The sequence below is a fragment of the Dermochelys coriacea genome, chromosome 12, assembly GCF_009764565.3.
Source record: "Dermochelys coriacea isolate rDerCor1 chromosome 12, rDerCor1.pri.v4, whole genome shotgun sequence".
In the NCBI taxonomy this organism is placed as follows: Eukaryota; Metazoa; Chordata; order Testudines; family Dermochelyidae; genus Dermochelys; species Dermochelys coriacea.
This window is the reverse complement of record NC_050079.1, coordinates 23,772,011-23,794,610: the sequence shown is the minus strand read 5'-3', so window position 1 is coordinate 23,794,610 and position 22,600 is coordinate 23,772,011. Positions and strand designations below refer to the sequence as shown.

The 22,600-nt window shown below is 44.0% G+C and overlaps 2 protein-coding genes across 3 annotated transcripts in view; both read right to left on the bottom strand.

Moving 5' to 3' along the window:
- WDR88 (WD repeat domain 88) overlaps positions 1 to 4,264 on the bottom strand; it is a 40,803-nt gene extending 36,539 nt beyond the window's left edge. Inside the window, exon 1 of the mRNA XM_038368605.2 lies at positions 4,098 to 4,264. Coding sequence (XP_038224533.1) covers positions 4,098 to 4,205 — 108 coding nt within the window. The 5' untranslated portion in view covers positions 4,206 to 4,264. The remainder of the gene's footprint in view (positions 1 to 4,097) is intronic.
- A 4,567-nt stretch (positions 4,265 to 8,831) lies between these two features.
- GPATCH1 (G-patch domain containing 1) overlaps positions 8,832 to 22,600 on the bottom strand; it is a 29,989-nt gene continuing 16,220 nt past the window's right edge. For both annotated transcript variants that reach the window (XM_038368437.2, XM_038368438.2), the window contains exons 12-20: positions 21,159 to 21,337; positions 20,760 to 20,887; positions 20,180 to 20,316; positions 19,649 to 19,818; positions 15,982 to 16,192; positions 14,348 to 14,455; positions 11,546 to 11,670; positions 10,863 to 11,011; positions 8,832 to 9,331 (exon numbers count right to left, since the gene is read on the bottom strand). In XM_038368437.2, coding sequence (XP_038224365.1) covers positions 9,301 to 9,331; positions 10,863 to 11,011; positions 11,546 to 11,670; positions 14,348 to 14,455; positions 15,982 to 16,192; positions 19,649 to 19,818; positions 20,180 to 20,316; positions 20,760 to 20,887; positions 21,159 to 21,337 — 1,238 coding nt within the window. In that variant the 3' untranslated portion in view covers positions 8,832 to 9,300. The remainder of the gene's footprint in view (positions 9,332 to 10,862; positions 11,012 to 11,545; positions 11,671 to 14,347; positions 14,456 to 15,981; positions 16,193 to 19,648; positions 19,819 to 20,179; positions 20,317 to 20,759; positions 20,888 to 21,158; positions 21,338 to 22,600) is intronic.

Below are 22,600 nucleotides of genomic sequence, written 5' to 3'. Positions count from 1 at the left end.
ACACCCAGCTGTCACCCACCCCATCCCCAGGCACTGACACACACACACCCCGGCTCTCACCCACCCCATCCCCAGGCACTGACACACACACACCCAGCTGTCACCCACCCCATCCCCAGGCACTGACACACACACACCCGGCTGTCACCCACCCCATCCCCAGGCACTGACACACACACACCCGGCTGTCACCCACCCCATCCCCAGGCACTGAAACACACACACACGGCTCTCACTCACCATATCCCCAGGCACTGACACACACACACCCGGCTCTCACCCACCCCATCCCCAGGCACTGACACACACACACACCCAGCTGTCACCCACCCCATCCCCAGGCACTGACACACACACACCCAGCTGTCACCCACCCCATCCCCAGGCACTGACACACACATACCCGGCTCTCACCCACCCCATCCCCAGGCACTGACACACACACACCCGGCTGTCACCCACCCCATCCCCAGGCACTGACACACACACACCCAGCTGTCACCCACCCCATCCCCAGGCACTGACACACACATACCCGGCTCTCACCCACCCCATCCCCAGGCACTGACACACACACACCCGGCTCTCACCCACCCCATCCCCAGGCACTGACACACACACACACACACCCAGCTGTCACCCACCCCATCCCCAGGCACTGACACACACACACCCGGCTGGCACCCACCCCATCCCCAGGCACTGACACACCCACCCTGGCTGTCACCCACCCCATCCCCAGGCACTGACACACACACACACACCCAGCTGTCACCCACCCCATCCCCAGGCACTGACACACACACACCCAGCTGTCACCCACCCCATCCCCAGGCACTGACACACACACACTCGGCTCTCACCCACCCCATCCCCAGGCACTGACACACACACACACCCGGCTGTCACCCACCCCATCTCCAGGCACTGACACACACACACACACACCCAGCTCTCACCCACCCCATCCCCAGGCACTGACACACACACACCCGGCTGTCACCCACCCCATCCCCAGGCACTGACACACACCCACCCTGGCTGTCACCCACCCCATCCCCAGGCACTGACACACACACACCCGGCTGTCACCCACCCCATCCCCAGGCACTGACACACACACACCCAGCTGTCACCCACCCCATCCCCAGGCACTGACACACACACACCCAGCTGTCACCCACCCCATCCCCAGGCACTGACACACACACACCCGGCTGTCACCCACCCAATCCCCAGGCACTGACACACACACACCCGGCTGTCACCCACCCCATCCCCAGGCACTGACACACACACACCCCGCTGTCACCCACCCCATCCCCAGGCACTGACACACACACACCCAGCTGTCACCCACCCCATCCCCAGGCACTGACACACCCACCCTGGCTGTCACCCACCCCATCCCCAGGCACTGACACACACACACACACACCCAGCTCTCACCCACCCCATCCCCAGGCACTGACACACACACACACACCCAGCTGTCACCCACCCCATCCCCAGGCACTGACACACACACCCGGCTGTCACCCACCCCATCCCCAGGCACTGACACACACACACACCCGGCTGTCACCCACCCCATCCCCAGGCACTGACACACACCCACCCTGGCTGTCACCCACCCCATCCCCAGGCACTGACACACACACACAGCTGTCACCCACCCCATCCCCAGGCACTGACACACACACACCCGGCTCTCACCCACCCCATCCCCAGGCACTGACACACACACACACCCAGCTGTCACCCACCCCATCCCCAGGCACTGACACACACACACCCGGCTGTCACCCACCCCATCCCCAGGCACTGACACACCCACCCTGGCTGTCACCCACCCCATCCCCAGGCACTGACACACACCCACCCTGGCTGTCACCCACCCCATCCCCAGGCACTGACACACACACACCCGGCTCTCACCCACCCCATCCCCAGGCACTGACACACACACACACACAGCTGTCACCCACCCCATCCCCAGGCACTGACACACACACACCCGGCTGTCACCCACCCCATCCCCAGGCACTGACACACCCACCCTGGCTGTCACCCACCCCATCCCCAGGCACTGACACACACACACACACTCGGCTCTCACCCACCCCATCCCCAGGCACTGGCACACACACACACCCAGCTGTCACCCACCCCATCCCCAGGCACTGACACACACACACTCGGCTCTCACCCACCCCATCCCCAGGCACTGACACACACACACCCGGCTGTCACCCACCCCATCCCCAGGCACTGACACACACACACACCCGGCTGTCACCCACCCCATCTCCAGGCACTGACACATACACACACACCCAGCTCTCACCCACCCCATCCCCAGGCACTGACACACACACACCCTGGCTGTCACCCACCCCATCCCCAGGCACTGACACACACCCACCCTGGCTGTCACCCACCCCATCCCCAGGCACTGACACACACAACCCGGCTGTCACCCACCCCATCCCCAGGCACTGACACACACACACCCAGCTGTCACCCACCCCATCCCCAGGCACTGACACACACACACCCGGCTGTCACCCACCCCATCCCCAGGCACTGACACACACACACCCGGCTGTCACCCACCCCATCCCCAGGCACTGACACACACACACCCAGCTGTCACCCACCCCATCCCCAGGCACTGACACACCCACCCTGGCTGTCACCCACCCCATCCCCAGGCACTGACACACACACACCCGGCTCTCACCCACCCCATCCCCAGGCACTGACACACACACACACACCCAGCTGTCACCCACCCCATCCCCAGGCACTGACACACACACACCCGGCTGTCACCCACCCCATCCCCAGGCACTGACACACACCCACCCTGGCTGTCACCCACCCCATCCCCAGGCACTGACACACACACACCCGGCTGTCACCCACCCCATCCCCAGGCACTGACACACACACACCCGGCTGTCACCCACCCCATCCCCAGGCACTGACACACCCACCCTGGCTGTCACCCACCCCATCCCCAGGCACTGACACACACCCACCCTGGCTGTCACCCACCCCATCCCCAGGCACTGACACACACCCACCCTGGCTGTCACCCACCCCATCCCCAGGCACTGACACACACACACTCGGCTCTCACCCACCCCATCCCCAGGCACTGACACACACACACCCAGCTGTCACCCACCCCATCCCCAGGCACTGACACACACACACCCGGCTGTCACCCACCCCATCCCCAGGCACTGACACACACACACACACACCCCGCTGTCACCCACCCCATCCCCAGGCACTGACACACACACACACACACCCCGCTGTCACCCACCCCATCCCCAGGCACTGACACACACACACCCGGCTGTCACCCACCCAATCCCCAGGCACTGACACACACACACCCGGCTGTCACCCACCCAATCCCCAGGCACTGACACACACACACCCGGCTGTCACCCACCCCATCCCCAGGCACTGACACACACACACACACACCCCGCTGTCACCCACCCCATCCCCAGGCACTGACACACACACACCCGGCTGTCACCCACCCCATCCCCAGGCACTGACACACACACACACACACCCGCTGTCACCCACCCCATCCCCAGGCACTGACACACACACACCTGGCTGTCACCCACCCCATCCCCAGGCACTGACACACACACACCCAGCTGTCACCCACACCATCCCCAGGCACTGACACACACACACCCGGCGTCACCCACCCCATCCCCAGGCACTGACACACACACACCCCGCTGTCACCCACCCCATCCCCAGGCACTGACACACACACACCCGGCTGTCACCCACCCCATCCCCAGGCACTGACACACACACACACACACCCCGCTGTCACCCACCCCATCCCCAGGCACTGACACACACACACCTGGCTGTCACCCACCCCATCCCCAGGCACTGACACACACACACCCAGCTGTCACCCACCCCATCCCCAGGCACTGACACACACACACCCCGCTGTCACCCACCCCATCCCCAGGCACTGACACACACACACCCAGCTGTCACCCCCTCCCCCCCCGGGCAGGAAGCCGTCCGCTCCCCGCCCCCACCTGCGCGAGCCCGTCCCGGTCGCCCAAGCGGCTCTCCGGCTGGGAGGGCCTGGGCAGCGGAGGCTCCTCCAACGCCAGCGGGTCCCCGCGGCCGCTCGCCCCGGCCATCGCCCCGGCTCTGAGGTAACCGCCGCTCGCAGGAGCCCCGAGCGGTCGCGCTGCCCCTGCCAGAGCCGGCAGCGGGTACCGCACGCCCACGCCGCGCGGGGATCCCGGCGCTTGCCCCCCGCCCCAACACGGGAGCAATTAACCCGCTGCCAGGACCCCGGCGGCCGCGGGCCCACAGCCCGCACGGCCCCGGCTTCGCCTCTCCCACGCAGCCAACAGCAGCGCCGCAGACTGCCCGGGCGCCCCGCTGGGACCTGCGCCTGACGGCCCCGGAGAGGCAGTGGAGGAGAAGGGGGGCAACCCAAGCTCTGAAGGGGCCCTCCACACGGCCAGAGCGCACCCGCTCGGCTCCGGCGTGTAAGCCAAACCTTACAGGGCCCTTTCACCCACAGAGGCAGCCGGGGGCTTGAGACGCTCACATTCAAGAGCGCCAGGCTTTACAGCTGCAAGCACTAAAAGGTGGCAGAGCAGCAGCCGTGTTAGTCTGTATTCGCAAAAAGAAAAGGAGGACTTGTGGCACCTTAGAGACTAACAGATTTATTTGAGCAGAAGCTTTCGTGAGCTACAGCTCGCTTCATCGGATGCATTTGGTGGAAAAAGCAGAGGAGAGATTTATATACACACACAGAGAACATGAAACAATGGGTTTATCATACACACTGTAAGGAGAGTGATCACTTAAGATAAGCCATCACCAGCAGCAGGGGGGGGAAGGAGGAAAACCTTTCATGGTGACAAGCAGGTAGGCTAATTCCAGCAGTTAACAAGAATATCAGAGGAACAGTGGGGGGTGGGGTGAGGGGGAGAAATACCATGGGGAAATAGTTTTACTTTGTGTAATGACTCATCCATTCCCAGTCTCTATTCAAGCCTAAGTTAATTGTATCCAGTTTGCAAATTAATTCCAATTCAGCAGTCTCTCGTTGGAGGCTGTTTTTGAAGCTTTTTTGTTGAAGTATGGCCACTCTTAGGTCTGTGATCGAGTGACCAGAGAGATTGAAGTGTTCTCCAACTGGTTTTTGAATGTTATAATTCTTGACGTCTGATTTGTGTCCATTCATTCTTTTACATAGAGACTGTCCAGTTTGGCCAATGTACATGGCAGAGGGGCATTGCTGGCACATGATGGCATATATCACATTGGTAGATGCGCAGGTGAACGAGCCTCTGATAGTGTGGCTGATGTGATTAGGCCCTATGATGGTATCCCCTGAATAGATATGTGGACAGAGTTGGCAACGGGCTTTGTTGCAAGGATAGGTTCCTGGGTTAGTGGTTCTGTTGTGTGGTGTGTGGTTGCTGGTGAGTATTTGCTTCAGATTGGGGGGGCTGTCTGTAAGCAAGGACTGGTCTGTCTCCCAAGATCTGAGAGAGCGATGGCTTGTCCTTCAGGATAGGTTGTAGATCCTTGATGATGCGTTGGAGAGGTTTTAGTTGGGGGCTGAAGGTGATGGCTAGTGGCGTTCTGTTGTTTTCTTTGTTGGGCCTGTCCTGTAGTAGGTGACTTCTGGGTACTCTTCTGGCTCTGTCAATCTGTTTCTTCACTTCAGCAGGTGGGTATTGTAGTTGTAGGAATGCATGATAGAGATCTTGTAGGTGTTTGTCTCTGTCTGAGGGGTTGGAGCAAATGCGGTTATATCGTAGCGCTTGGCTGTAGACAATGGATCGAGTGGTATGATCTGGATGAAAGCTAGAGGCATGTAGGTAGGAATAGCGGTCAGTAGGTTTCCGATATAGGGTGGTGTTTATGTGACCATCGCTTATTAGCACCGTAGTGTCCAGGAAGTGGATCTCTTGTGTGGACTGGTCCAGGCTGAGGTTGATGGTGGGATGGAAATTGTTGAAATCATGGTGGAATTCCTCAAGAGCTTCTTTTCCATGGGTCCAGATGATGAAGATGTCATCAATGTAGCGCAAGTAGAGTAGGGGCATTAGGGGACGAGAGCTGAGGAAGCATTGTTCTAAGTCAGCCATAAAAATGTTGGCATACTGTGGGGCCATGCGGGTACCCATCGCAGTGCCGCTGATTTGAAGGTATACATTGTCACCAAATGTGAAATAGTTATGGGTCAGGACAAAGTCACAAAAGGTGCTATCCGTGGAAATAATTTCTAAATAAATAGATCTGTTTTAAAGAGGGGAGTATTTAGATGAAGACGCACAAAAACCCTGATTCCATGGAGAGTGGGGCCTAGAGGCTTTGTTGGCATAAGGCTAGAACAGCTGCATAATTCACTTGTCTTACCTTGTCTGCTCTTGGGTATGGCATGTAACATCCCAAATTCAGTCCTATAAAGGTCATTTCATCACACCATCATCTCATCAAATTTCTCAATAAGGGGTCACAACCTCAATGCAAGCTGCACCTGGATGTTGCCCAAGATCCATCTCCCCCATCTAAAAGGGTTCAGCCTAGTTGGTAATTGGGTTCCTGGAGGACTAGGGAAGCTCACTCCACCCCTTCTTATTGCTGTTCTGCCCTGCCTCCACTGCACCTTTTACATTCTCACCTGCACCGTGCTCTCAACTTTGGAAAAGTGCTGTTTAGAGTGGAGCTGTCTGCCTGGACCCACTGTCACAGCTCCCTAGCACCTGCTTTGCCTTCTTTAAATGGAGTTGCTGCAGCCATAAGGAAAGAGGTACAAGGAAATGCATCAAGACCCCCTTCACTTCATATCTTGCAACTCCTTTCATCATTGGGCATACTCATTACTCCTTATTCAGAACCATTTATTTCCTGTTAAATTTTTACAATATACTAATTAGAAATGTGTGCCCATAAAAGGTTACAGGATTGGAATCAGGACAAGAAACAAGTTGGTTTGGGGGTCAAGGAAACAAAGATAGAGCAGGGATTTTCAATTAATGCACTGTTGAAAATAGCTTATTTAATTTACAAACATACTTCTACAGAAAGGAATTGACTATATAATGATTTAAGAAATTAAAGCGGTACTGTTAATTTGAAAACTCATTAATTTTAAAGACATTTAAAAAGTTTCAAAATACCACAACTGCTCCTAAATCTTTCTGCCAATTTTCTAGGATGGCAATCAGATATTCCTATCTTTTAAAATATTTTTATCCTTTATTGCTATATGAAGAGACCTCCATGAACAATGAACAAAACTAGGAACAGACTATACAGAGAAATGACTATACAAAGTGCTGTCAAATGCATAGGTAAACAAATTGAAAAAGTTAATATTTTTCTCTAATCCTGTCAAAATTATACTAATCCAAGAAGTTGTATGTCACACTAGTGGATTAAAAAGACAGAAGCAATGACTTATCTTCATACATGTTTAATTTTTTTAAATAATAAGTGAGAGGTAAATCTTTACTCTAAATGAAAAGGATTGAGAATTGGTGTCTGATTTTATATGAGCCATATTTTCTCCCCACGAGAGAAGCAGATCTGGAGACACTGATTTTTATAACAATACTGTACTACTAGTAGTCTACCAAAAATATCTGTTTACTATAATTAAGAGTTTCCTGTTGCTTTAATCTTTTTTTATTCTGCTTCATTTACCCGTTCTTGTAATCCAGACAGCATTCCAAATCCACATTTGTTACTAACTTTTCCCCTCTCAATAAAGTTCCCTCTTAATTGCTAAATTTAAAATTACAAATCCTAAAATCAACACCATGCCATTATGCCACCTTGTTCTAAATCCAATGACCTATTAAAAAGACTGTGAATGCTGAAAATTTACTTTATTTTTAACTAGCCCAATACAACAATATCTACAACCTTGAGCTTATTTGATTTTTTTCAGAGTAGCAGCCGTGTTAGCCTGTATTCGCAAAAAAGAAAAGGAATACTTGTGGCACCTTAGAGACTAACAAATTTATTTGAGCATAAGCTTTCGTGAGCTACAGCTCACTTCATCGGATGCATTCGGTGGCATGAAGTTGATAGATTTCCACTCGATACGGCTAAATTCAGTGCCCTGCATAATAACAGGTTTCTTTGTTAGCAATTACAAATGGAGAACATTCTCTTAGTCTCATAATAAATCATGATGAGCTGGTTTTAACAATTTGTTCCATTCAAGGAGGTCAGACAGTCATGTGGTTCAGTATTATTTTATAGTTCACATCAAACAACCCTGTAATTGTAATAGGACTTTACAGACTTATTTGGACTTTTTAATGAAATTTCAACCTCCTTTTAAGCATACATTACAGCACAGGTTTGTACTCAAGAGCAAGCAAGAAAATTCTGAAGAATCTTTGGGATTTTTCAACATAATGTTTATATTAAATATAAACATGAATGTAGAATAATGCAGATACTGATAATGAAATTTTTATGTAGGTAGTGTTCAAGATAATCCAGTACTGTAATGCTATTTTAATATGCATCATACCATTTGTTAATTTACTGAAAAGCCATACTATGGTGATGGGTAATATACAAAATTCTAAGACAGAAAAAGTCTGAAAAGCAGATTAACACTTTAGAAATACAGAGAAATTCTGCATATCTACATGAGAGACACAGAATGACTTGTTTGCATGTAAATTATGCCTTTTTAACTTCACTTCCTTCAGCATTGACTTGCATTCTTGTTTATAATATTTTAAGAACTTTCACACAATGATTTAACACACAAGAAATACCATTTGTAATATACAGTTTATTAAAATATCTAGTCTTGTTTAAATTAAAGGTAGCCCAAACCAAACTATAATGGTTCCTCAAAACAGCCAAGAATTCACCATTTTAAGCCTACGTTTTAAGTAAAACATTCGGGTGTAAAGGAGAAGTTCTACTCTCATACACAAATGCACTTGCTCCCGACAGCCCTCACATTAATTAAATGTGGAGCCTGAACTATTACTTTTGATAATGCATGCCAACAGTAAACAAAAAAAACAAAACAAAACAAAAGATCTTTCCAACATTCCACAATTCATACAGTTTAAAATGGTAAAATATCACAAAACAAATGTATACACTTATGATTTCAAACATATATTCAGCATAAATACAACATTTACAGTGCAATCTATACATTACTGATCTTCCATCATGGAGGAGATCAAAGTTTCAGACCAAAAGTTATGTAGTATTGAAGAAAGCAAGTTACTGCTTCGTTGCAGGAAGATGTTTCAGTCTGGAAAAAAAGGCCATATTTAACAGTTATATACATCAACACCAGGAACATTTAATCACTTTAACAAGAATTAAAAGGTGTCTCAAACCCTCAATCTGAATTTAACCATAATGTGGTTTTGCCCTTTTAATAGCAAATCTTCTAAAAACCTCCAACATGTCAGTTTTCACAAACAAGACAGGTTTGACTGCAAATTTTGAGCTACCTGTTTGGAAACCCTTTAAAAAATACCCTTTAAAAAAAAAAAAAAAGTTATACAGAAACAAAGCTTAATTTTTAGAAGTGCTTTTTAAATTGCACTCATCGGGTTTTTGTTTGCTTGTTTTTTAATGAACAAAGGAGGGATGGGAATAGTCCTTTGGAATGCCAAGTTCTTCTATTTGCATTCTCTTGTCCCACTAAGGTCTTATACCACAATGAGTTTCCTACACCAAGGAAGACAATGTGGTTACTCTGCAGAACATGTCACGAGGCCACTCCTTCAATGAGCCAGTGGAGTGTGATGCAGTGATTTCTCCACCCAGAGCATTATGGAGCTGAAGTTACTTATGTTTAATTTGGTTGGGTTTTTTTTTTTGTTTTTTGTATTTTTTAAGAAGTGCATGGAACATACTTCGAAAGGAGAATGAAGTCACAGTGTTCTCTCTACTGTCCATGGGCTTAATACTGGTTTGTTCAAGTTGATAGTTTATAAAATATTTAAGAGCACGTTGTCTAAAATTAGACATACCAACTTCACTTCAGCTTGCTGAACAAATGTGCACTTGATTCAAGCAGTTTCTCATTTTCTACTCAGTTCTGCCTGCCTGCTCCATATTTGTGAGCCAGTAGGGTATTGACTTAGAGTAACCTTGTATTCAAGCAGGGAATGCTCTTAAACTTCAGTAACTTGCCAGCTCACAAGAACAGAACCAGCAAGCAGAGAAAGGTGTGATATTGACAAGCCCTGACTGCGAACCAAAATAAACCCAAAACCCTGGGTCTGCTGGAGCTGGGTCATTCAGCTATGAAGGATTTTAACCAGATTACAGCATTTATTTTGGATACTAGAAGTCTATCAGGCAATACTCCATAGTTACCAAGGGAGGGATAAATTTTGTTAACCTTAACTACGTCTTCTGAAAAAAAATGTAGTAGCAACACTTCTCACCATTTGCATTTCTCTTATCTATTCAGTATTTATTCCCATTTATAGTAATTTATGACACAAAGATCTCAACCAAATTAATTTTCATTTATCTAGGGCTTGCAGAGTTAGCTGCTCAACGCTCTTTTCCCTGGAGCACTTTATCTTAAAAGTAGTTCTTATCTGGCACATCTAGATCCAAAAGCCTAGGACAAGTTATCTTTTCTGACTTGATTATCAAAATGAGCTATATTCTAGGCACAAACATATTGTACCAGATCCATAGCTAGTTTAAATTGATGTAGTTCCACTGACTTCAGCAGAACTACACCAAGTTACACTAGCGAGGATCTGGCCCATTACTGCTGCCAGATTTACAAGGATTTTGGTAAATTATCTGTTTACCTTCTTAGAAGTTCCTGGGATGACAAATCTGTGATCTCCTCTATGTCACTAAGGCTGTCACTGCTATCAACAGTGTCTGAATTACTGTTTTTCTCTGATTTTTTATTCTTGTGTTTGCCTTTGTGCCTGTGCTTCTTATGTTTCTTTTTCTGTTAAAAAAAGAAATAGTTGAGTTTGCTATTGATGGTTTTTTTTTTAAATTAAAAAAAAAAAAAGTTGGTCAAATGAAAACAGAAGTTCACTAAAATAGAGCAACTGGGATCACAGGAAACATATTTCAGAATAAATTCCAACGTTAACTGGAGCAGAGCAGTAACAATAGTACTCGCACATCTTCAGTTGTGTAAACTTTAAATAATACAAGCCAAGGTTTCTAGGAGGCAAGGACCAAATAAATTAACATATTTAGAAACTTTATTATTATAATCTATCAGGTTTTCTACAGCATTATGCAGTATCTAAGCAAACTATGCGTATGTTCCCTAAGCACATAAAGAACAAGCAGCACCCTGTTCAGCCAATGCATCTTCTGTTCTAAGCTATAAGTGCTAACAGAGTCTAAAGGAAGGTGTCCATGCAGCCCAACTCTATTTCTCTTTTCCATATATATCATGGTAGTTTTCATTTGACTGAGGAAATCAGTCCAAAGAAAGAAAGAAAACCAATTTATTTAACTTGGTCACCTTTTCCTTTTTGTGTTTGTGCTCTCTCTTAACTTTGTGTTTTTCTTTGTTCTTTTTAGGTTTCTCTTTCTGATTGGCTTCAACAGAACTTGCTAGTGACACTGGCTCATGCTCCTGAGTAGTCTCTAAAGCAAAAATCAAATATAGAGAAATAAACACATTACTAAATAAAAGACAAACACAATATTAAACTACACAAAAATGTAAATTCCCTAATATTTGGGCTGAGATTTCCAAAGCTGCATAAGGGATTTGGGACTTCCAATTCCAATTCATTTTAACTTTTCTACTCTATAGACATACCTTTGCAATCAGAGATTATATATGTATATATAAAAACCATGCCAACCTTGGCCCCGATTTTGCATCAGGATCTATTAGCACTTACTCTTGAGTCTGTGCAGAGCCCCAGTGAAATCAGTGGGAATCTTCACAGGCACAAAAGTCTGTGCTAGTGGATCCCAATGTAGGATCAAAGCTCTTGACAATATCACTTTAATGTACACAGGTGTACATAGGGCTGGAGGGAAGAATAATGAAGGAGCCCAGTGCTCTTATAGTTTCCAAGAAAGGGACCTGGATGTGAATTGAAATTATATGACATAAGACTTCATAGAGTATCTTTAATCTGTGCGCAAAGTTTCCACAGATGAAGTAACAATGCCTTGTTATTCACTCTAAATCTATTGAATGTGGTTAAACAAACAGGATTAAAACAACAAGAACCCTGTAATTCAGGTAATAGCAGCAGCATACGTTCTCCTACTCAAAGATCCGTAAGGTCTAATTCTGGGTAGAGAAAAGACAATTACACGAGTTCTGAATTTTAGTGACTTGAACACAAACTTACAGCCAGATTAAATGTATGTATGTGTATATCTACACTAATATATACACACACATACTTATTGACCCATAATATCTCTGTGCCAAAAATAACTTCTACTTGCATGGGACAGCTGCTTAACAACTCGAGGCTTTAAGCCGGTGTAACATTCACTTATATATCTATCTCTGTAAAGTACCTAATTGCAGATCAAATACCAGTCAATAAATTGCCCTCTGAAATACAAACAGTTTAAAAAAAAAATGAAATTATCGTCATCTACATTACTGTAGCACCTAGGAACCCCTAGTCATAAGATCAGGACCTCATTGTTCTAGCCACTGTATAAACACGGAACAAAAAAAATGGTCCCTGCCCTGAGAGGCTTACAATCTAAATATAAGTAGAGCCCTGCGTGGATACAAAAATTTTGGATCCGCATCCACAAGGATCAACATGTATCCGACCTGCATCGCACAGCAGCACGCTATCTCACAGTGCCTCTCAGGAGGAGCGTCTGTGTGAGTGCATGTGTACTGTATATGGCAGGGGTTGGCAACCTTCGGCAGGTGGCCCATCAGGATATCGTTGGCTGCGAGACATTTTGTTTACGTTGACTGTCTGCAGGCACGGCCCTCCGCAGCTCCCAGTGGCTGCAGTTTGCTGTTCCCAGCCAATGGGAGCTGCGGGAAGCGACAGGCCACAGGTTGCTGTGCCTGCTGACTGTGAACATAAACTGAAAAGGAGGACTTGTGGCACCTTAGAGACTAACAAATTTATTTGAGCATAAGCTTTTGTGAACTACAGCTCACTTCACTGGATGCTGCTACTCTGAAACCTGTCAACGTAAACTAAATGTCTCGCAGCCCGCCAGCGGATTACCCTGATGGGCCATGTGCCAAAGGTTGCCAACCCCTGGTAATATAGGCTCTCAAAGGTGGGGAACCATCTGTCTGCAGCTCACAGCCTCTGAGGCTGCTTCCCCACCTTCCAGATCCTCATTGGCAGTGAGCTGCACCTTCCAGATCCTATATTCCCTCTCCTCAGTATACAGAGAAAGGAGAGGTGATAGATCAGAAGCAGCTGCAGACAGCTGCTTCTGATCTATCACCTCTCCTTTCTCTATATACTGAGGAGAGGGAATATAGGATCTGGAAGGTGGGGAAGCAGCCTATATTCCTTCCCCCCCCGTATACAGAGAAAGGGGAGGTATTAGATCAAGACAGGCTGCAAAATTCCCCATGCTCCTATTGCCATGGTTTAAGCAACCAAGATATTTAGGAAACCTCTCCCAACTTCATATTGCTGTGTCAGGTCAGTTGGCGAGGAAGGCAGATGCTTCTGCAAAGCAAGTAACTGGGTGTGGGGCGGGATATAGGATCTGGAAGGTGGAGAAGCAGCTTCATAGGGTATGAGCTGCAGATAGCTGCTTCCCCACTTTTGAGATCCTATATTTAGAACCCTGCATGATATAAAATTTGTATCTGGATCCAGAAGTGCTGGAACAATTTTTAATGGGGCGGGTACTGAGAGCCATTGAACCAAACTGTAAACCCTGTATATAATGGAAACCACTTAAGCCAGGGGGTGCGACAGCACCCCTAGTTCCAGCACCTACGTCTGCATCTGATCCGCGATCCGCAAAAATGATCTGCAGATATCTGCATCCGATATCCACAGATATAAAGCAGATATCCACAGATTTGCAGGGCTCTAAATATAAAAGACAAGAGACAACAGATGAAGGCAGAGAGACCTGGAACTATCAGGAAATAATAAGACAATATTGGTTAGCACGATAGGCAGTGGTCCCAGCACCCCAGATTTTTGTAGGCATCATGACAAAGGAGAGTTTTGAGAAGGGGATTTGAAGGTAGATAATGAGGTAACTGAAGATGTTTATGGGGAGCATAAATAAAATAACTGCATCATATATACATTTTTAGTGTACAAAATTTAAAGTCTTCAGTACTTACTAGAAAATAAAACTGGAGGCAACCTCGGTCCAAATTCTTCTACCTTATCCAGCTCCGCCTTCAAAAGAGGTGGCACAAAGTCAGGTTCACTTGTAACAGCCATACATTCTAGAATAGCAAACATATAGGTTAACTTAAAAGGAAAAAATACATCCCATACCCAAGACAGCTGAGAAAATATTCCATTAAAAATGAAATATCAAATAAAGACAAGTTAATGAATTTTGCACTCTTGTTTAGATTTTGCCCTTACTAGTTTTTCAAAGCAGCAGAAGGTGATTCTAACCCTTATTTCTTATTAAAAGGCTCCTCAGAAGCTTCCAATAATTACATAATTTCTTTAAAAAGGACTTCAGTTACATAAATATACGATTTCTTAAGCTTTTCTTTTTTTGTACCCAATCTTCTGAACTTTTTAAAAATCTTTATCATCAACAAAGAGAAGTTGATGCCTTTTCCCTTTGCACCTTCCTGTGCATTTCAAACATTGGTTGCACTGACTGGGATCACCAAATATTTGATCACAGTGCTACTGATTTTTAAATTAAATTTAAAATTGCAGGCAACACAAGTATAAATATTAACAAAACAATCTATAACTTAAGGGCAAAAAACAGATTCACCCCCGCAAATTTTTCAAGAATTAGGCAAAATTCCAGTGTTGAAGATTGGTAATAGCCTAAAAGATGATTTAAGACCAAGCAGTTTGAAAAGTTTCCACATTATAAAGTATATATAAAATCGGTATTTTTACTATGAAATAAGGCTACTTTACATTAGTGTTATTTTTATTTAGTAATTTATTACTCCATCTGCACTAATTAGATTAACTGGCACTAATTACTGGGAGATCCACTGCATATTGCCTTTTTTTTCTAGTTGGTAAGTAAGCAAACAAAAGCCAATTTAAAAATTAAAGATACATCATCCTTAACTGTTATTTAATAAATGTTATTTTGCTTACTAATATTTCCTAGTAAACTATTAAATGTATTCTAGTAAGTGTTACTTTATTTTCTAGTATGCGAACTCCCTATAATACTCTGCTTTAAATCTTGGTAAATAATAGAACAAAACTCCTTTTTCCCCCCAGTCCCGTGAATTTATTTGCTTTGTAGACCGATAGTGAGAACTGGTGAGATACAGCTATATTGCTGTACTATTTAAAAATCCATTTCAGTATTATTTTAAATGAGAATATCAAAATATAGAAAGGAAATTCCTTTTTCAAATAAATGCAAATTCTACTTATTTCCAGTCTGGTCAAAATTTCATCATTAAATAGATATACTTTATCATATACCTTATTACAGGTGTATCACCCAATTTTGGGGCTTTCTTTACAGACTAATATGGGATTAGTCCTCATCCCTCACTCTATTTAGCAAACAAATGCATCTGACAGTATCTGTAAAAATTGTCATTGGCCTATGGCTATGTAGATAATATTTAAATAGAGAACACTTAATTCAGCATTCCATTACTCCAGTTTTACACTGGTGTTAATCCTTGAGAACAGTGTAGTTACACCAGTGAGAGACTGGTATAAAGCATTTTTCTACTAGGCTAACAATGTTTTAAATTTCTGATAAAATTACTAGAACTTCATGAAACTGAACAAACTTAACTATTACCTTGTACATCAGCTGAGGAGGTATCTGGCAGATTAGCATGCTTTGTACTTTCCGAGTTTGGTACAGCAGAAGGTGGCTGATGCGCCTCTTCATCACTATCTTCTTCAGATGAGGATGATTTTTCATCTGAGGAACTGGCAAAGATTGCTTTAAATAAATCCATAGATGGTCTGCTTTCTTCTTCTTTCTGATCAGTGCTTTCATTAACTGCCTGCATAACAGTGCCCATAAGGAAAAAAATGTAAACACTAACAGAGAAAGAAGTGTCTCTCCATTAAGATAAAATATTGTGACACCTTTAATGGTATTTTCATTGAGGATTTTAAAATTAGCAAATTTTACAGTAAATCTGAAGTCTAGAAACTTGACAACTGTTGATGCACAGTAGAAGAGCTCAGACACTGCTAAATTAAGTCACTTTCCAATACAGAACGCTGCATCGTGCCCCTTTTTCATGCAGGTCAGAACAGCTCACTTGAAAGAATATAAAATATTAACACTTTATTTTTAAGTCAATAGACTCTAGATACTTTTTCTTTAGCTTAAGTTCACAATAAACAAATCTAACATCTTCCTCAGAATAATATGCATCCGTCCCTGTACAAAGCAGAGAAAAGTGGACTTTGTGCAGGAAAATCCGTGGGTGTAGTAGATGGAAATAAACCTCCCATCTGCTGGAAGGCATCACACCTCCTCTACAGCCACAATCCGAGACTATACTTGCTATCCTTGTGTCCCCTATGTATGTATAACCATACAATTCCTGTAAGCCCATGTTTCCCTTTGCTCACCCTGAGTTGCACCAACTTCTAGACAGTGCAGAACAATTAAGGATTACAAAGACAGTAGGGTCATTCTGTCTGCAACCTAGCTCCCCCCACAGTCCTTACATGGACCAGAGAGAGGCTTGCATACCCTTTCCAAAGAGTAAATTCCCTCCACCCCTTTATTAAATGTTTCTCGTTCAAAACCCTAAGTCCATACACAATAAAATCAATGTCAAATGTGTGAGTCAACCTATGTTAGTTAATGCAAACAAAAGAACTATCCTGCTACCCTAAAAAAAACTGATAGCTCTTAACAAATTTCACTGTTAGGGTCAAATTTTCAAATAGCCTCCACTAGCATATCTGCTAAAACTGCATATGCAAAAGGGACAATTGTTATTTATGATAAACTACCCAATTTGTGCTCTTTTTTGTTAACCCTGTAATTTCTCATGGTTGGAGCTACAGAAGGTCTCCACAATTCGTCCCCACATGCAATAGAATCACATTGAGTACTATCTTCTGTAGAAACAAACAAAATATCAAGATCTATATGCCTGCAGGTTTCAGAGTAGCAGCCGTGTTAGTCTGTATTCACAAAAAGAAAAGGAGTACTTGTGGCACCTTAGAGACTAACAAATATATTTGAGCATAAGCTTTCGTGAGCTACGTGAGCTGTAGCTCACGAAAGCTTATGCTCAAATAAATTTGTTAGTCTCTAAGGTGCCACAAGTACTCCTTTTCTATATGCCTGCAGAGTTTCATGTACATCAAATTACTGTTTTGCTTCTTCAGTAAAACAGCAAGAATTAGAAGTACAAGTATTTTCCTTCATCTGAACTATACATTTCTCCATAGAAAGCAAGGATTGGGGATTCTCTCCCCCCACATTGTTTGGACCCCCGCCCCTCCAACTTCTAGAAATGGACATCATCTTTCCTCACACTCATTATCACATATTCCTGTGGCAACTATACCAACTTGCTTATGAGATCTGTTTTTAGCTGTCTCATTGAAACAACAAAAAGGAGTACTTGTGGCACCTTAGAGACTAACAAATTTATTTGAGCATGAGCTTTCGTGAGCTACAGCTCACTTCATCGGATGCATTCAGTGGAAAATACAGTGGGGAGATTTATATACATAGAGAACATGAAACAATGGGTGTTAACATACACACTGTAAGGAGAGTGATCACTTAAGATAAGCTATTACCAGCAGGAGAGTGGGGGGAGAGGGGGAGGCCAGGGAAGAAAACCTTTTGTAGTGATAATCAAGAAGGGCCATTTCCAGCCGTTGACAAGAACGTCTGAGGAACAGTGGGAGATGGGAGAAATAATTTTACTTTGTGTAATGACCCATCCACTCCCAGTCTCTATTCAAGCCTAAGTTAATTGTATCCAGTTTGCAAATTAATTCCAATTCAGCAGTCTCTCGTTGGAGTCTGTTTTTGAAGTTTTTTTGTTGAAGGATAGTCACTCTTAGGTCAGTAATCGAGTGACCAGAGACACTGAAGTGTTCTCTGACTGGTTTTTGAATGTTATAATTCTTGACGTCCGATTTGTGTCCATTTATTCTTTTACGTAGAGACTGTCCAGTTTGACCAATGTACATGGCAGGGGGGCATTGCTGGCACATGATGGCATATATCACATTGGTAGATGCGCAGGTGAACGAGCTTCTGATAGTGTGGCTGATGTGATTAGGCCCTATGATGGTGTCCCCTGAATAGATATGTGGACAGAGTTGGCAACGGGCTTTGTTGCAAGGATAGGTTCCCCCCGCCCCCACTGTTAATAGCTCATCTTAAGTGATCACTCTCCTTACAGTGTGTATGGTAACACCCATTGTTTCATGTTCTCTGTGTTTATAAATCTCCCAACTGTATTTTCCACTGAATGCATTCGATGAAGTGAGCTGTAGCTCACGAAAGCTTATGCTCAAATAAATTTGTTAGTCTCTAAGGTGCCACAAGTACTCCTTTTCTTTTTGCGAATACAGACTAACACGGCTACTACTCTGAAACCTGAAACAACAAAGACTGGCAACACCTTGAGATCAGCCAGCTTTTCATGTACCACCAGCAGCACACGACCACAGGCCAAGAATCACGTATATTAAAATTATGTGCTTTAGGTAGGAAATTCTAGGGCAAAATGATGTGAATAAAGTACAAAGCATTTCAATGCTAAATACTGTCATGGCAAATCCCAAATTCCCCATCAATGTATAAATATGTTTCCCCATGTAGAAGACTAGAAATTTAATAGTTTACTGCTGCAGAGGTTTTTCCCCCATTTTCTGTTCAAGCAGGGAGCAAAACTGATGTTTGTCCTCCCACCGCACACAATAGGGAGATTCAGGCCAAAGAACCCTTGGAACTCCAAGATCCACACAGTGCCACTTATAGTCTACTGGTGCCTTCACACTGCCTCCTGGTTTCCACATCTTCTTGACAACATGTTGCCGCAGGAACTGTGGTGACCAGAACCACTCCTGCCATTGCCACTGCTTAAGCTCACAGAATGGGAACCTAAGTAAATTAGAGCCAAAGTCAGGAAGTTCCTCCTAGTGTACATCTGTGAATGTATGATACAGCAGAGCAGCTAGATCTGCCCTGGGCCTGCAGCCTCTCCATTCGAGGAACCCAATGCTTGCAGAGCCCCAGAAGAGGAGCTTCCATAGGAGATATATTGTGAAGAAGCAGCTCTCTTTCCCACAGGTGGAGGGCATAAATTTGGCCTCAAGTGCAGACATGTCTTTTCTAACTTAGTATGAGTTGCTATTACTGACTCTCCATGCACAAGGAAAGGCATTTCAAAAAACCATCAACAAGGAGAAGAGCAATGTGCAATAGCATGAATGTTACTGAAAACATCAAACCTTTGGAGATCTTATACCTTATTGGGAAGGGGTTCATTTGTTCTACTTCTGTCTTCTTCTATTACTGATTCTGGTTGTTGCTGCTGAATATTAACTTTTGATCTAGCAAGACTTATGAACTCACTAATAGAATCCTTTTTCTTCTTCTCTTTGTCAGATACATCCCATCTTGATGGTTTCTTTGGCTCTAAAAAATGGTACAAGATCCCAAGCATCATGGTTAATTAGCTTTATATTAAATACTACAGCATTTCATGGTCAGGTCAATTATTTACTAATACTTGCTTTATCATTACTGCCTATATTTAAAAAAAAATTCTCTAAACTAGAAGATCTCTATTGGCCAGATTCTCAGTGCTATAAATCAGTACAACTCCACTGATTTCAATTGCTCTGACCTTATCTGTGTAGCTCTGAGTTTTCACACCATTTCCTTTTATTTTTAAGGAAATTGCATCTTGGTATTTTCACATTCCATGACAAGTACATCAGTGTTTTTTAAATCATTAACTACTGGGATTACACTAATAAAATGCTGACCCACTTACTGTTAGGACTGATATTCTGTTGCATTTTTTCATTTGTTGTTTGAGTTATAGTAGTTGTGGTAGACTCCGGTAGCGTTAAGAAGTTGAATACAGAATACTTGTCACGTTTCACTTTGGGTAACCCAACTATCGATGAACTAGAGGAAAATGAAATTATTTGTCAATCATTGTTTTTAATGATGGGATGGACGGACAACACTGGAAAATGAAGTCTCAGATTATCCACAAAACAAGCAGAGTCCATGAAGCAGCTATTAACACATACAAACCCTAACAAAGGAGCATGTTTGGGAGGGGAATGGGGGGCGGGGGAGAATCACCTATTTCCATTCAAAGTATCTCTAATGAGACAGTGCGTAGAGGTGATCCTCCCATTTCAGGTAAAAAGCAAATTGGCAAGTTATCAGAAGGAAGCTTGCCTGCTGTTCTATCTGGGTTGCATCTATTCTGAAGACAAAGAGAGGTTTTCAGCCTCCAGAGATTTCAAGATAGCATGTTCCCCAAACATTACACAAACACATATTTCAGAACAATTAAAAACCATTTTGAAAACATTAAAATATCTGATTAATCATCTTACTCAGAGTAGGGATCAGGAACATTAAATCTTTTACACAATAGCTTCTCAGGGTGCCACTCAAACTTATCTCTTGTGAGCTTGCCAAACATCTTCATCTTCACTGCAGAGTCTTTGTCATCAATATTCATCTGTAAAATTCAGATGTTGATTATATATTCTACAGAATATAATCACCTTCTAAAATGCCTGCTATTATTGTAATAGTGTCACCATTCAGAGAACTTAAATGATAAATACTTAACTACTGCTGTGCGAGCAGTATTGTATATTTCCTTTTGGTTTCTTAAGGCAACACACTTTATTACATTTATCTTCTACCATGATGTTTTAAATAAATTGGATTGTGCTACTGAATGTTAATACAGGTAATCACAATACAGGATTATTAACAGCATGAACCTCTTGGTCTCGAGGAACTTCCACTTTGTCGGTGTCATCTTCATGCTTGGCCCGAGTAAACCTTGATGACAGGACTGAGTTGGAGGATTTGTAGAGCACTGCTGCATGGAAGAACTCTTCTCGTTCCCTTCCTCGCTCCCATTCTGTCATACCCGGATCTGAACGACTCTCTGATGTATCTATTGTAAGTTAAAGGACAGAAATGCTTAGAAGCCATTAAAAGTCACTTTTAAGTATAAAATACACTAACTTGTATGTGGGTTTAACTCATTTTGTGATTCTTTCAAACAATTCCAGAAGCCAAGCTCATCTCCACAAGGGTCCGATGAATATGCAGTTGAATATAAAGGTGAGGAAGACTTCAGAAATAAAGAATAGGGGTAACCCCAGGTGTCTTGCTGGATATACTATTCTTCAGAACCCAGGGATGATTGCCCAAATAGTGTCAGAATGACAATCTTTACCAAATGAATGATGGCTACTTCATTTACCTAACCCATTACTGTACTATTGACACCTAACAATGCTCTGTAATGCACACTGGAATATACAAAATATTAAATGTCCATAGAAAAAAAACAAAACAAAACAAATCACACACAACTCCAACAAAATGCTTGAAATGTAAAAGTAAAAAGCTCAATATGCGAACCTGCTAGTAAAGTTTAAATTTGCATTTGAGTATTCAAATTGGCTTTTTGGATGCATAAAATGTGCATACTCATAACTGCAAATTCAGATGTGCCAAGTAGCTTTTTTAAAAAACAAACACTCATCCTTTCCTGCTTAGAAGGAACAAATTTTGGTTCATATTTGCTTCTAGAGGAGATAGGAACAAAATCAACACCAAGCGGAGCTTCTGATAAAGAGTTTTTTGACTTTCCACATTATTTCAAGATTTCCTGCATTTTCATCGTGTTCTACTAATAAATAGATTTAAGTTGTTCCATTTTATACAAAGCAACAATCTATGTCCTGAGCAGATAAACTACAAAGACAGAGCTCAACATCAAAGAGCAGCCAAATGCAGCTGCAATAACAAAAAAAAAAAAAATACACCGAAGTAACAACATGCCTCTATCTCAGAGGCACAAGGTGGGTTAAGTAACATCTTTTATTGGACCAACGTCTGATTCTGAGCTTTCCTTCATCTTAGTAAGGGACCCAGTGGACTCCATAGATATGGGATATGGCTTTTTTTTTTTGAAAACACCTCAAAAATCAGCATTTTTGCCACAGAATTTGCCTTTTTGGTGCAACCGGGCATCTGACATTTGTTTTCTGTTTCCCTTTCTTGCTGAGATACGTCTCTCATCATCCAGCTTTCCCTACCAAATGCAAGTCAATTGGATTACAGTACCTGCTCCCTGCACTGATCCATGAAGCCCAGCAGAGCTGAAGCCCAGTCTGCAGATGGAAAGTGGGGAGAACCCAGAAGCACA